We start from the raw sequence: 14,315 nt of genomic DNA on the forward strand, positions 1-14,315 counted from the left end.
AAATCCAACTCCTGAAGTCAAAAACAGAGGAATACGATAGTTGTGTGAACATCACATCAGGTGAGAAGCCGGTCGTGTGTCCCTCACCCCGGCAACAATAGATCCAATTCTGTTAAATCTCCCAGTGATTGCTTCTGCGCTCCTCTGTCCTTTTCCATAAGTGGGGTGCGAGTGTTCATTGACCTGACGGGTGTGGTCACTCCTCAGACCTTTTCTCCGTCTCCTTCCTCTGCTTCTGTTTGCTCAGACGGCAGCTAACAGGGAGAGCAAATGCTAGTTGGACTAATAAGTTAGAGAGGAGCTTGAAAGTGTTCGAAAATGAAAATCTTACGTATATAAAGTCTAACTCTGACTCGGGATGAGTATTATACCTCAATACCTTACAGGCACAGACTATCCATAGAAAATATCATCTCAAAGTGCCAAGTTCAATTTGGTGTGCTTGCTTAGATTCACACTCTTTTACTTTTAGTTTGATCTAAAAATTTCCAATTCAAACCATCATTTAGATTTTGTTCAGATTTAATCTAGGCAAAGTTCCTGAATGGCTGCATTTATTTAGAAATATTTAATACTTTCAAAATTTGCATTCCAAGAATTATTTTGGTATTACACTTGAACTTTATAATTTAAAAACCATTGTGTTCAATGTTGTCGATGTCAGAGCTGAGACCAACAGTTATTTCCATTACTTTCCATCCATAGGGCGTCTTCCAGTACTACTTGTACTACTTTGTACAAATTTTTCACCAGTTCCGAAAGTTTTGGGCACGTCGGAGCACGTTAAGTGCCTCAAATTAACGATTCATTTGTTGGAATAATAATAATAATTCACTCGATTACAATATGTCCTCGCTCTGACTTTGTCAGTAGAGCTCGGGCTCTAATAAACATTACATTAAACAATAAAAAAATTGCAGTTGCTTTTCAGTGTCTCTTCACTGAAACTTTGCTTCTCTTGCCATTTTTGCAAATTGTCACCATCTACACACACACACACACACACACACACACACACACACACACACACACACACACCCCCCAAACTGGAAAAGGCACAGATTATCTGAAGTCTTTCTGTGAGGTAAAGTTGCCACTCTCAGGGAGATTACGTTTCATTGCAGGGGAAATGGGAGAACAGGGTTTCCTGGCGCCTGAAGATCAATAACCCAACCCCCCCTCGCGGTCATGCAGACGCACACACCCACTTCCACGTCTGGCTATGAAGAGGGGACAGGATTATTGTTTACTCTTTGTTTGTATTTGTGTGCATTCATCTCCTTTCATTTGTATTACTCATGCACTGACTTAATTTGTGTCTCCTGTGTTTCTGTTTCCCTGATTTCAGGAGCTGCAGGCATGAATGTGCTTTGTTTGTGGATGGAAATAGAGTTGCCTTGTTGGTGCAAAGGGCCACAGTGACTCAGCCTCTCCGTTTTTTTGCATCTCATTCTGTTTGTCAGCTGTGTTATACCTATATGAGCAGCCAATGGGGAAAACATGTGCATTCTACATTCACACATACATGATGACGTTGGTTCTTGTAGCTCCAGCACAACCAGATGTTCAGTGAAAGTGAGTGTTAATGTGAAATTTCAGTCAACAGTGTAGATCTAATGGGAAAAACAGTTAAGTGAGACAATTATTTAAAAAAAATAAGGCACATGTAACTCAGGCACATGAACAGGCTTCTAGTTAGTTAAGGGCTGTTTGGCTACACAGCCATCTGAATTATTCACTCCTCCGGGGGCGTGGGTGCTTGTCTGCTGTAATTAGTGCTGTTTTTTTAACCCAGCATATGGCCCCAACCACTATTGACTACATTAGAATTTATCTCCGAGACGCCTTCTGGCAATAATCCAGCAGATCATTAAGAGCCGTAAAAAAGCATCCTGTGAATTACAGCTCTCACACCTTTCATTCTATATTGCACAATCCATTACCTTTGCTCTTTATTTCCCAGACATGAGACGACTAATGGATGTTGCTGAGCCGAGGCTAGAATTTGTTTTTACAGTTCAAATTGTTAAAAAGGGGTTTTTATTCCATGATCAGAGCAGAACGTGTGGGGCAGCATGAATGTGCCACCTGTCATGTCTACTACAGCTTGCTGAAGGGATGTTGTGAAACTTTAATTTGGGTTAATTGCTCACCAGCCTTTTTCAGTTAGTGGAGCCGCGAGCGACAGTCTGAGACAAGGCTTCCACATTTAAAAAACAGTGAGCTACTGGAACTAGTACCGAGACTGCATTTGAAGAATGATTGTGTCACAGTGGCGCGACCCGACGAAGGTTCCTTCAAACACAGCGGACAAATGCGTCCTACCGTCCTCGAGCAACAAGGAATCCCACAGGTGGATCCTCCTCTGGCCAACCCATCCCAGGACACATTGCTCACCTGTGACTAAGCTATTGAGCTGGCGATGCGGCAGCGGAGTAAACGCAGCAGCTCAAAGTAGCAAACAATGCAATGGTGAGAACGAGTTGGTGATGCAAATAGTAAATCCTCAGTAGACCAGAGTGTCTGTTTTGTTCGGCCTTCGCAGTGGACCCGGTCTAGCGGACAGACCCGGACTAGTGGGTATTTTACTCATTTTGTTTTACGACAGGAACAATGGCTTCGTCTTAAAACATTACTTTTGCTACGATTATGTCTGGCATCTACACCACTCCGGAGTTGTCTAAAATGGTCTAGTTGCCTAAAAATTGAGACTTTTAGAAGCGCTGCAGGCCCCGTCTCAGTTTGTATACTCAGTTTTATTCTAAATTGGTAGAAACTGAACATTGGTAACACTTACTGTCATTAACAGTTACACCCCAACGTCGGTTCAAGACAAGAAATCCCTGCTCTCACTCTTTACCACTTCAGTTTGTTGTTAGTATTTTCTGTAACTAAGCATCCAACTGCAGAGGAGACAATCTGTTTCCCGGCATGCCCATTGTACATGAGTGATCATGTGATATGCACTTTTCGACGAAACAGAGCTCAAACGCTCGGTTAGCACTGGTAATTTACCATCATGTGACAAATCTGACCTCTGACCCCAGGTGCACCCGTTCTGCTCATTCGGTTCCTAGATCTAGACTCAAACGTACGGCTCTGGAGTCAGAGCCTGTTGACTTTGGAATGATTTGCCTGAGGAACTCTGGGATGCAGTGTGTGTGTGTGTGTGTGTGTGTGTGTGTGTGTGTGTGTGTGTGGGTGAGAATATTCATTTGGAGGGTAACACCAGATGATTAACATTTGATCCGGTTAGTCGAAGTCAATGGTTAATAAAAATGTTTTTCTGAAAAACACATTTCTCAACATATCTTCATAGATGATAGACAACCTGAAGCTTATATTGATCAGAAAATAATTCCTCATCACATGATATCATATGATAAGTGACTTCATGAAGAAGTCACACAGACATCTGAAAAGGACACCAAGCATAATTCAAATTTGAGGTATTTCTGCATCCTATAGGCCTATAGCCACACCCCAAAGATTAATAGAGATCAATTATGTAATCTTGATGTCAGTATGAAATGGCATTATCACAATATAAAAAAGATTGGGGCATGTACAGCGTGCACAGGGTATGCATAGCCGATCTAATGCTTTTCATTTGGTGTGTATTTTATTCATCTCAATATTCCTACGATGAGTCTTACAAGGACAAATCCCAGGTTACAGCTTCATAAGTTCCAGTAGTGGGAATTAGCTCTGAAACAATAACCTCTGAATCCCAAACACTGACTCTGCCCAGACTCTGTTCCTTCGTCCTACCTGCTGTGTTGAGGGTTATGTCAGCCAACACAAATCCACTCACTCGAGTCAAACTCAAACGACACACGGGGTTCATTTATTATGTCGGAGCCCGTGGAGTCAGTGAACACAGCCATCATGCTACTGATTTCAACGACATCTCATCACACTTTGTGTCATCACAATTACAGTTGTGGAGTTTGCGATCGCAGGTCAGAGTCACGTTCACGTGTGGTCCAGCACAGGAGCCCTTGTGACGGCTGACAGCTCAATTGCCACTTAACAGTCTCCATAAACGCTTCGTGTCAGAAATGGCACGGCAGACATTGCACGGAACTAGTATGGTAATTTAAAAATAATTCAATCCATTTAGTGTTTCATGCACAGCCGAAAATTGCCTCAATTCTTTTTATTGACTTTTGATTTTCATGTAGGCAGCCGTTGAGTGTATAGCTGTGTCTCAGCCCCTCTGCTCTCTGCATACAGATGAAGACTGGAGCAGCCATTTTATTCATCTAAGATGAGGCTGCTCGAGTTATTTACCTTTTCATTTATTTCAAGTGCGGTTGATTTGAAATGTTTTCTGTTACTTATACGCCAGCTGAGAGTCAGTGACTGAGCTGCGACAAACTGAGGATAGATGCTATCAAACACCTCCAGTGTTCTCGCCGTAATTTGGCGCCTGAATGCACCATAGCAAAGAAATAAACAACAAGAGCGTGAGAGTGTTCAATGTTTTAGTCCAAATCCATTACGGGGATGTGTGGCTACTTTAGGGGTTTACTTAAACTGCACTACAACACTGTTCACACAGAGACTGTTACAGAGATTTAATTTTAGAGCTTACATAAAAGTTTGTTGCTTTTGATGGCTTTTAAAAGTAAATGCAGATCAACATATGAAGAAAAGCCAAAACAGCAGCATCTCTGCATCTTAATATTTATGCAGTCATTAAGACTTCAAAAGCAATGATGGTCAAAAGTGGCAAAGAAAAAAAAAATATTATTGTAAGAATTATGGGTCACTGCAGCAGGAAAACCCCCAAAACAAACACTTACTCAACTTTTCAAAGAAAAAAGAATTGGACAAATAATATATGAAGGATACTAATCAATGTTATTACTAACTGTTAATAAAACAGATGTCATTGGCAGACTCCATTTGTGAGCTGACGCTAACTGGTGTTGCTCTCTGCTCCTGCGGATCTAACACTGCAGATGTCAGGCTGACATCCTGTCAACACACAACGTGGACTGTCAGGTTCTGTTCTCAGAGATCATTACAGTGAATGTTTTATATGAAAAAATCGGCTGCTCCAGTTCTATGGGATATAATTCAATTCTTCAATATATCTTCTATCATCACGTGTCATGTTTTAGTTGTTTAGCATTTGCCACACACAGAAATAGATCCTTGATCCACTGTTTAATAACTGGGAATTGTGTTTACACTTTAGTTTTTAATGTACATATTTTATATTCATTCTAATATATTGGATGTGGAAGACATTTCAACCCCGAGGATAAAATCTGAGAAGCAAACTATGGCAATTATATTTTTCGGATGTAACTGGATCTAAAGAATCAAATGTTATCAAATCCAACCCAATTTAATCAAAATGACTCGATTCCCTGCTGAAATCTGGAGATCAGCGCTGATAAACATCAGCCTTAGTGGGTCCCAACTTACCTGACTTACCCGACTACCACTTAAAAACCCCTCATCATATCACGTGAGTTAGTCATGAGTGGTTCCACATAGGCTTCATAACGTGCTGGAAAAGCAACAGTCATTGGATTAAGAGGGGAGGGGGGTCACGGAAATTGGTATGTGGTTGTTTTAATCACAGTTGTGACCTGGAAGCCAGATTACAGAGAGCGGGTTAACATGCTCAGAAATGCCCTGTCAAAATATGAAGGGAGCTCAAATGCCTTTTGGCTCGGATTTCCACATTCAAATCTGAGACCTTCCAGCCTTCTCGGAACATTATTAAAAGATCAAACGTGACAAAGCTGCAGAGAGCGCACAGCTTCGCTGGCTGCTGTGCATGGGCTTAATTGTGACATCAGGGGAAATGCTCATCAACCTCGTGCTCAGAAACCCGCTGTGCCACGTTAAGTTTGCTTATTCGTGTGCCGCTCGCAGGGCTGATGCAGCGGTGTGCAGGCTCACCTTGGCTCGGCGGGCTCATTAGCACGCCGCCGGGTGCACGCAGTGTGTGATCTCTCCCTGTGTAAGGACACGGAGGCAGATGAGCTGGATAACAGGCTTCAGCTGATCTATGGAAATGTCGGACGTAAAATATTCAATGCCCCCCTCTCTGCCTGCTCATCATCAGGACTTTGTGGCTCAGCATGCAAAGGTGCTTCATGGTTGCAGTGCACTGTGAAGCTGTGGGAACCTGAAGATGTTGAAATAGTCCAGTCATCCTTTCCCGCTCGGTCCGCTGATGAGCTCCCCTGATGTTCAGGAGAGGGAAATCAAATGTTTCCTCTGGCAGCTGCACGGTTTGATTCCTAGTAAACTGAAAGTGAGAGGAGCTTCCAACGAACCATCTTCACTGAACAGACCTTTACCTGATCATCATGTTCTCATTCTGTCTCCGTCTGTTTGCTCCTCATCTGTGGTCAGAATCTGGCAGGCTCTGTGAAGATTATGAAACAAATCTATGTTTGTAGAATTTCATCCACACTTCCTGGAAAAAAAAAAACATGAAGTGAAAACAACTGCTGTGCACACACACACACACACGCACACACACACACACACTTTCTTTCTATCAGACAATGGCTCAGGAGGTAGCTCGGTCGGTGCTTCGATCCCTGTGTGTCCTTGGACAGAAAATTGAATGTGTTGTATGAATGTGAATGTGAGCCGCGGTTAAGGTCAACAAAGTGCTTTATAAACGCATTTACCCTTTCATTTAATCTGCAACATGGACCGTTGCGGACTATTTTGCGTCACTAGTGGTACAACCATCAGGACACTGAGATGTGAGGAGTGGAGGAGAGGACCATTGATCCACCGATTTTTCAATGAGTGGACGAATGCTGAAGCTTCCTTTCTTCATGAAGGCAAAGGGGTCAATATCTGTGTCATGTCCCATATCTCTGTTGTGGACATTTTGTGCAGTTGCTGGCAGGAGCCTCTTTCCTCCATGGCTGCTACCAACAAGAGGAACACAAGCTAACGACTATAGACTGGATGAGGAGACTTCCCAGTTGCTTTTCCACAATGTTGTCTATTCAGCATCTGATATTTACCTCCGCCAAGGAGGTTAGGTTTTTATCTGTCTCTCTGTTTGTTAGTTTATTCATCAGCAGGGTTATGCAAAAAGGAGAGAACCAAAGTCTTCAGAGATTCATTCTTCCAGGTCATATTTATACAAATGGACTGTTGGCACCTGATTCATCACCTGGATAGAGAACCAATTTGAACACAACTCGTGGAGGGATGGGGCCCAGGGAAGAACCAAGTGGCAACCCACTATGATCACCCACAAACCAATAGGATGTCACCCATTGGCTTGTGAATGGCCAATTTGAAGCCTTGAGTTTAGCATTTTGACGAGCACCATCTTTTTCTCTTTTGGAAACCAGATGTAACCCCACACACTGAGACATTTATGTATGCATCACTGTAAGCAAAGGGCTTTATTGTCTATTTTACTATAAAATGCAAATTTGCATTGCAATAATGCAAAAAATGTATTCATTTTCTAAAATAACCCTAACCCTATTTCTAAAGCAATACACATGGGATAATAAAGGTCCCCTAACTTAAGGAGAGACACAGGGAGGTAACATGAAGGGCAAATTAATTAATTATTTAAGTAAGTATTACAAAGAGTTCCACGAGTCCAACAACTCCAGATCCATCTGCCTTTACCACTGTTCTCTCTCTGTGAAGAGAGTGGCACAGTTCCACTAATGTTAAGAAACATAGAAATTAATTTATGATATGTGTTTTTCCACGCCACTGCCCCTGATGCTGAGAACACTGATGCCCAGAATACTGTTAAAACTGTAGAACCCTAAACCCCTAAGCCATCAAAATCATACAAAGCTTCAGAAACCAATATATGTAGAATATATCAAGAAATATTATGAAACCTTTTTAATGTATCTGAAGAGAACATGTGCCTCCCTCCATCCCTCGTCCTGCAGCTAAATAAAGGATGGAAACTCAAAACTATGGAGGTGTACACATCAGTAACTCACGTACTTACAGCAGTGAAGTGGTGGACATGCTGGCTGAAGGGCCGGCTTCCTGTGTGGACTCACTTCCTGCGGCAGTTGGAGTGTCTTTCCAGTATAATCTTCATTTCATTCCGGCTTTATTGTTGTCTGTATTGTTTGTTTGTATTGTTATTACTGTTTTTATGATCTCATTGCAGAGCTGACACTGGCGTCCAGCGCTCTTGTACGCTTGGTGCACGCCACTACACGCTGCCCCCGAGGGCGTCAATAAGGGGCTCCGTGTCGGCGTGTGAGTAATTTGGAGCGTTCCCGTGGCGTTTTGAGTACGCACCTGGAACAAAGCCTGTAAACGGAGCCCCCCACTCGTGCCTGACTCACTCTGCCCTCGTCATTATGTGGCACTTATCAGGATTGAAATGCCACAGCGCAGTGTGGCAGCTTCATTTCTACACTGTGTAATCACCAGTGTCATGTCAGGCGTCACGTCAGGTGTTTCATTAAAATGTCTTGAAGGACATTCACTGTGTCAGTAAGTGTCTCCGCTCAGGAATGGACCTATGATCCTGTCAGTTCCATTATCTGCGTTTTCTTTTGGTTGTTATTTTTTCCCTCTTTGTGACATCTATGCATGATGGTAGAATTCCAGTACAGAGGGTAGTATATTGTATCCAAGTTATAAATGTGTCAGTTAATGACAAACAACAAATTATAAATTCCATTCTTTTTTATTTCTTTATATTCTAGTCATGTTTGTGAACTATTGCATGCAGTGAGCTAAAGATAATTGAATTGGTTGGTGTTTCTGTCGTTTTGTCATTTACTTATCAGGTTGACATGATTTATGATTGCTCCGGGATGGATATTAAACCATGTCCCAATTCTATACCACTAAATCTGAAGCTACTTTTCAAACTAAAACAATAACCAAAATATTACACGAAAACAACAGTGGAGTGCATAAAGTAGGTGAACTATATATATTTTTAAATAAAATATTTGTTGAAAGGTCCATCAATCTATTTATATGTACACACCTGTTAGTTCAGTCTGGGTGAAATATGTTTCCCTGTGCTTCACCAAGCAAGAGCCAAAAAGTGTAAACCAGCCTCTGATACAATATTCATGTCACGAATTTGGTATTTTGGATTTTCAGCAGCTGGCACCATCTATCCCACCCCCTCCCCGGGCAGCGAGGTGGAGGGTGGGTGGAGAAAAGGGACGGGAGAGGGGGGGGGGCTTCGGTTGTTTACATCTCTTTGGCAGGTCTGTGGCTGTTTCCATGGTGATGGGAGTAAAGATAGCTGGGATGTCTCAGCGATACAGTGCGCACCGAGTGGTGCTGATTGCTGAACGTGAGTTGGAGAATGAGCAGGGCACAGGAAGTGGGAGAGCACCAGGAGCTCAGACGGAACCTGTGGGAGGAATCAACGCCAGACAAACGCAGCCACTGTTTTTAGGCACCGGCTGCTTTGTTTACCCTTTTACACTCAATGGGAAATTATATTTTCCAGCTGCACTGCGCGTGACACCTGTGTCATTAGACTAAATGATGAAGTGCAACTACAACAGTTACTGATAAATGACATTCAGCACATTTGGTTGTTCATCTCTGCCTCAGCTTGTACCTGCTGCTGTCAGTACCTTTTGCTACATGGTGTGGACACTCTGAGTTGGTTTTCAGTTTACTTTGGAAATTTGTAGGTTTGTTTTGTTTAATTATTAAATATTCTCTCCACCTGCTTTTGGGTCCAGTTCCTGCTCAACCCTGACACAGGTGAACATGCAGAGAAGGACAACTTACAAATAAACCTTCTGTCTGAATGAAGTACTGGATGCAACATGAACAGTTGGTGAAATATGCATTTGTTTGTATGCTAGTGAAATCGACTTATTATATTTGTTAACAAAATAGTTTCTGATGGAAATAATCAACCAATTTATATATTTCTTTGTAGGAAATGTCTTAGGAAATTATAAACTCTTTTCTGTCTAATGAAATAGTGTTAACCATAACCACAATGCTGCACTTGGAATTCTGCGAAACTGGGTCCAGTTTTCACTCTGTTCCAAAAACCCTTTAAACTAGGAGAGAAATTCCCAGGTTATGTGTTTGAGTTCATTCAGAATAGTACTCGAAAAAAAATTAACATCAAAGTCCACTTACTTCATTTAGAGCTTTCCTCCAAATTCATGACCTATGTTAGCGAAGTGTGTTTGTGAGCACGGTTACTGTGAACATTGTGACAAGATGCTTGTGAAGCTGGGGATGGTTCACCACAATCCCATATTTGTATTTGTTAACCAGACGCGCTAACAGCTTGTCAAATACCTTTAAAACATGATCAGTTGGAAGGTAAACCCTGAGAAATGAACCTCAAATCACAGTGAGGAAGAAAACAGGTCGAGTGAAGCAAAGAGAGAAACAGTCAGTTAAAAGATAAATAGTTTATGTGAATCTGTCACATAGCATTAACCTTTACTTTATACACATTGTTTTGACTGTGATATACAGTATGTCTTTTCTCTTCTTTTTTTTTCTTTTTTTACAAGTTGGCATGATGTTTTTTCTTTCAGCATGCACTTTAGAATGCCAACAAAAGGCTCCACATACACAGACTTCAAACTCCAATTTTCCTCACAATAAAACATACAAAACATGAACTGGGATCCAAAGCCGGACAGTTTGAGGACACGATGGAGAAGCACAGCATCAGACCACCATGACTTTTACAGGTAAGAGCAACAGTAAAGACACAAAATACATGTTCTGGATTCCAAAAAATAAACACCTTTTTTTTCTCCCCAAATGACAACGTCATCCTTGAAATACACAGAGAACGGTAGGTAGCCCCTTTGTCAATCCAAAGAGGAAAGCAGCATGTGTACTACACAAGGAGGATTGTGGGAACAGGGTGACACTTGAACAGCAAGCCAACAACTGTGCAGGTCGCAACCAACATGACACAGGTTGAGCCACCTGCCAGTTCCCTCAGCTCAGAGCTGCACTTTCACTCTGCTGAAATCACAGTGTGGATCGGCGCTTTTTCTTCATCTTTTGGGTGCTTATTGCAAATCCGGTCTGATTGTTTGGCTTCATGGGATCGCTACTGTGCAGATGTAGCCATTCTAGAAGTCCCACTTTTAACTTGGGCAACTTCTGCTACACTTTTGCTCCACCCCCCACCAGGGGGAAAAGGTTGGAAGAATCAAGTTATGCAGTTTTTGTTTAGCCACCAGGAGTTATGAGGAATATTCTGGTTAGAATAATTTGTGGAAAGATAAAAAGGAAAGTTGCATGTTAAACACGGGGCGGGGGGGGGGGCTTCTATAACGGCAACTGCATCACAGGGGGGCTCTGTTTGTGCACACACACACACACACACACACACACAGCAGACCAATTGACCTACGGAAATTTACCAAGGGAAACAAAAGCAAAGATGACCATAATGTCACTTCTTGATTCAACTTAGCACGTTTGTCTCTCTATACTGTATATACTTTATGTAGAATTTCATATATGAATACAATCCCATTTTTAGAACACAAAGTGCCTCAACTGATACGCCTTAATACACTTATTGCGAGGAGGGAAACCACAGCAAGAAAAGTGACTGACATTGAGTCTCATGGCGGATCTCAGCAACCAACCACCATGTTACCTGACTCGCCATCAAAAGACAGATGTGTGGACGGAGCTGTGTGGCCCAGATGTGCTGTTCTGCTGTTTTATTTACAGGAGAATTATCTGTACAGTACATAGTCCCCACTAAGGACGTGTCCAGTTGGTTTTGCTTTCCTTTTTTCTCCAGAGTTCCAAAGTAGGAAAACAAAAGTAAAAACCAGGAAAAGGTAAATGCTTTTATCAAAGTCTTCATGGGATTCATCTGCTTTTCTGCTCGCCGAGCCGTGAACCAGGCAGCCGTCAGTCAACGCTCTTACGTGCGTCCTCGTCCACATTGTCCTGCGGCAGTGGCCCTATGCCTCCAAAGGGGTCGCCCCGCTGCAGTGGGTCCTCATACTGACGACAGTCTTATCCCATCATCATTCAAATAGGATATGAATTGTCTAAATAAAATATAAACACATCTCTAAATATGAGAAATGCATCATCTGTCTCTGCTGAGCATCATTTCAGAAGACATTGCCATGCACACACTGGCTAAATCAAATATATGCACAAAGATGAGAACACGGTACAAATCTATGGTGCTGTGTAAGTGAATGTCCAGAATCCAAACGGCTCTGTGGGGGTGATTCAATAATTTGTCCTACAGACAAAGAGATATGTTCACGAGAGATGTTCTTTTTAATTGTTTGACTTTTTGCCGAGCTATGTGTAAGATGAATCTAGCTGTGAGCCAGTTGCTAAGCAACCCTTTTCTACTGGTATGGACATACTGTAGGGATGGGTGAGGCACATGGCTGCGTGGCTGTCTGCTTTCCCACACCTGTTGGTGCACAGAAGCAATTTATGTCCGCCATGAAAATAAATGAAAAAATCTCATCAATAGTAATGACACAGGCTTTCAGCAAAACAAAAATAAAGACTGCTTCAGTTGAATGTGAGGTTTACAGACTCTGCTCTCAGGGAATTCTGTTTGTTTGGTTTGGGGATCTGAGAGCAGCTAAAGCCCTTGGAAATGGTCGACAGGAAGTGAAACGGTGCAGAAAAGGTTATGGATCACATGCATAGCAGATAACAATCTGCTTTAAGCTCGTGAATTACGCTAATTTCCAACTGGATGTGTAAGCAAATGATTCGAAATGATTTGCTCCCTGAAGATGGAATCATTTGTTTATAGTAATCATACTAATCCAATGTGGTAATGATGCACTGATTACAATGCTACAGAGGATGGTGCCATCAAGAGTGCGTGTTTGTCTGTATGTCAACCATATACATGGATCTGTTAGGATTATGAATAACCTCAGTTTTAAGTAAACACACACACACATCATTATTCATCACTGAGAGGATGAGAGGGTTCGGCTCTGAACTCTGAACTCTGACCCCCACACCCTTTCAGAGGTTTACCTTTTCCGCCATGGTGGCGCCTTCCCCATTATGATAGAACGCTGCTCTCTGCTTGTGTGAAACCAGTAAAGACAACCTCTTTGCAGTTATCTGTGAGTACACAACAAGAGACACAACAGCTTTGGTGACACTCCATCAGAGAAAAAACAAAAGCATGGAGGAGGAGAGGGGGTTAATCGGAGATAGGGTTAACGCACACCCAGCTGACATTCTAGGGTTTTAGTCTCCTGGTGAATTGTTGGTGAAACTGTTGGCAAAATGAGACACAATACAAGTTGAGTGTATCCCCCAAACCCCAACATTAATATTAAATAAAAAAATACTCATATATACATAAACACTCACAAGGAGTATTTTTGTAATGTAGCCTTTTTTCTCCTCTGGGTCCCTTTGCCACACTGTTTGCAGACAATGGTTACAGGATGATCCATGCAAAACCATGAGCAGGTGAACAGTGACAGACTGCGTGTGTGAGTGGAAACAGTCCTGAAAGACACTCAGGTGTCCATCCCCAAAAAATACAGTAGCAAAACAAAGAAAGTCACAGTTGTATGAGGTTAAAATGAAGTTACATCTCTCTTTCTTTCTTCTTTTTTTGGAAGCACGTCTTTTTCATGGTTTCTAAATATGGCGACGTCTAATATCCCTGATAATTAATATGTCCTTCATTAAATGTTATGGCTGCTACTTGGGAAGCCACCAGTCAAGAGTTCTTTATTGCAAGTCTGAAGTCTCAAAGTACGACAATATCGAAAGAACTAAGTGACCAGTTACTTAAGGATGTTAGCTAAGCACATGTACCTTCAAGGACGAGAGGAAAATGAGGAGTTGCTCGGGCTGCCCAAGCTACTAACATTAGTCTTAGCTACAAGGTTAAGTTCTTATCCACTAGCAACAATATCTACAACAGTTCAGATATAATATCAAAGGGAGGTGGTATGTTTGGGACGGGGGGGGTTCAGTCCAAGGGTTTGACATCTCACAGGATGGAGGGGATAGGGGAGCGAGAGCGCCGCAGTGGACAGGGTGATCCGTAGGGCGAGGTCACTGGAGACAACCTCAGGGTGTTACCAGCCATGCCAGTCATGCCCGCAATGTTGTTTAAGCTCCGCGATTTCTCAAAGTCTTCAGATGAGGGGGCAACAGAGAGGTGGCGGTGGAGGTGGTGGTGGTTGTGCAGGAACAGGACATGAACACACACAGGCAGGCAGGCAGGCAGGCAACGATCCGAGTCCAAGCCAGCCGAGTGAACCGAGACAGGAGACAGGAGTGAGACAGAGCAACAGTAACACACCGTATGGTGAGTGCATGCACGGCACATTTCCCGA

The 14,315-nt window shown here is 42.5% G+C and overlaps 1 protein-coding gene across 4 annotated transcripts in view; it reads right to left on the minus strand.

Annotated features, from left to right (window-relative positions):
- Window positions 1–10,379: 10,379 nt before the first annotated feature.
- Window positions 10,380–14,315, minus strand: part of kcnc2 (potassium voltage-gated channel, Shaw-related subfamily, member 2) — a 77,698-nt gene continuing 73,762 nt past the window's right edge. Inside the window, exons 4-5 of one of the 4 annotated variants that reach the window (XR_004790152.2) lie at window positions 12,988–14,112; window positions 10,380–12,017 (exon numbers count right to left, since the gene is read on the minus strand). Coding sequence is in view for 3 of the 4 variants with exons in the window: in XM_035625506.2 (XP_035481399.1) it covers window positions 13,967–14,112 (146 nt within the window). In the remaining variant the exon portion in view is untranslated. Of the gene's footprint in view, window positions 14,113–14,315 lie in introns of all 4 variants that reach the window. The other 3 variants (XM_035625509.2, XM_035625508.2, XM_035625506.2) reach the window with 3 other exon arrangements.

This window comes from Scophthalmus maximus, chromosome 2 (genome assembly GCF_022379125.1).
Source record: "Scophthalmus maximus strain ysfricsl-2021 chromosome 2, ASM2237912v1, whole genome shotgun sequence".
NCBI lineage: Eukaryota > Metazoa > Chordata > Actinopteri > Pleuronectiformes > Scophthalmidae > Scophthalmus > Scophthalmus maximus.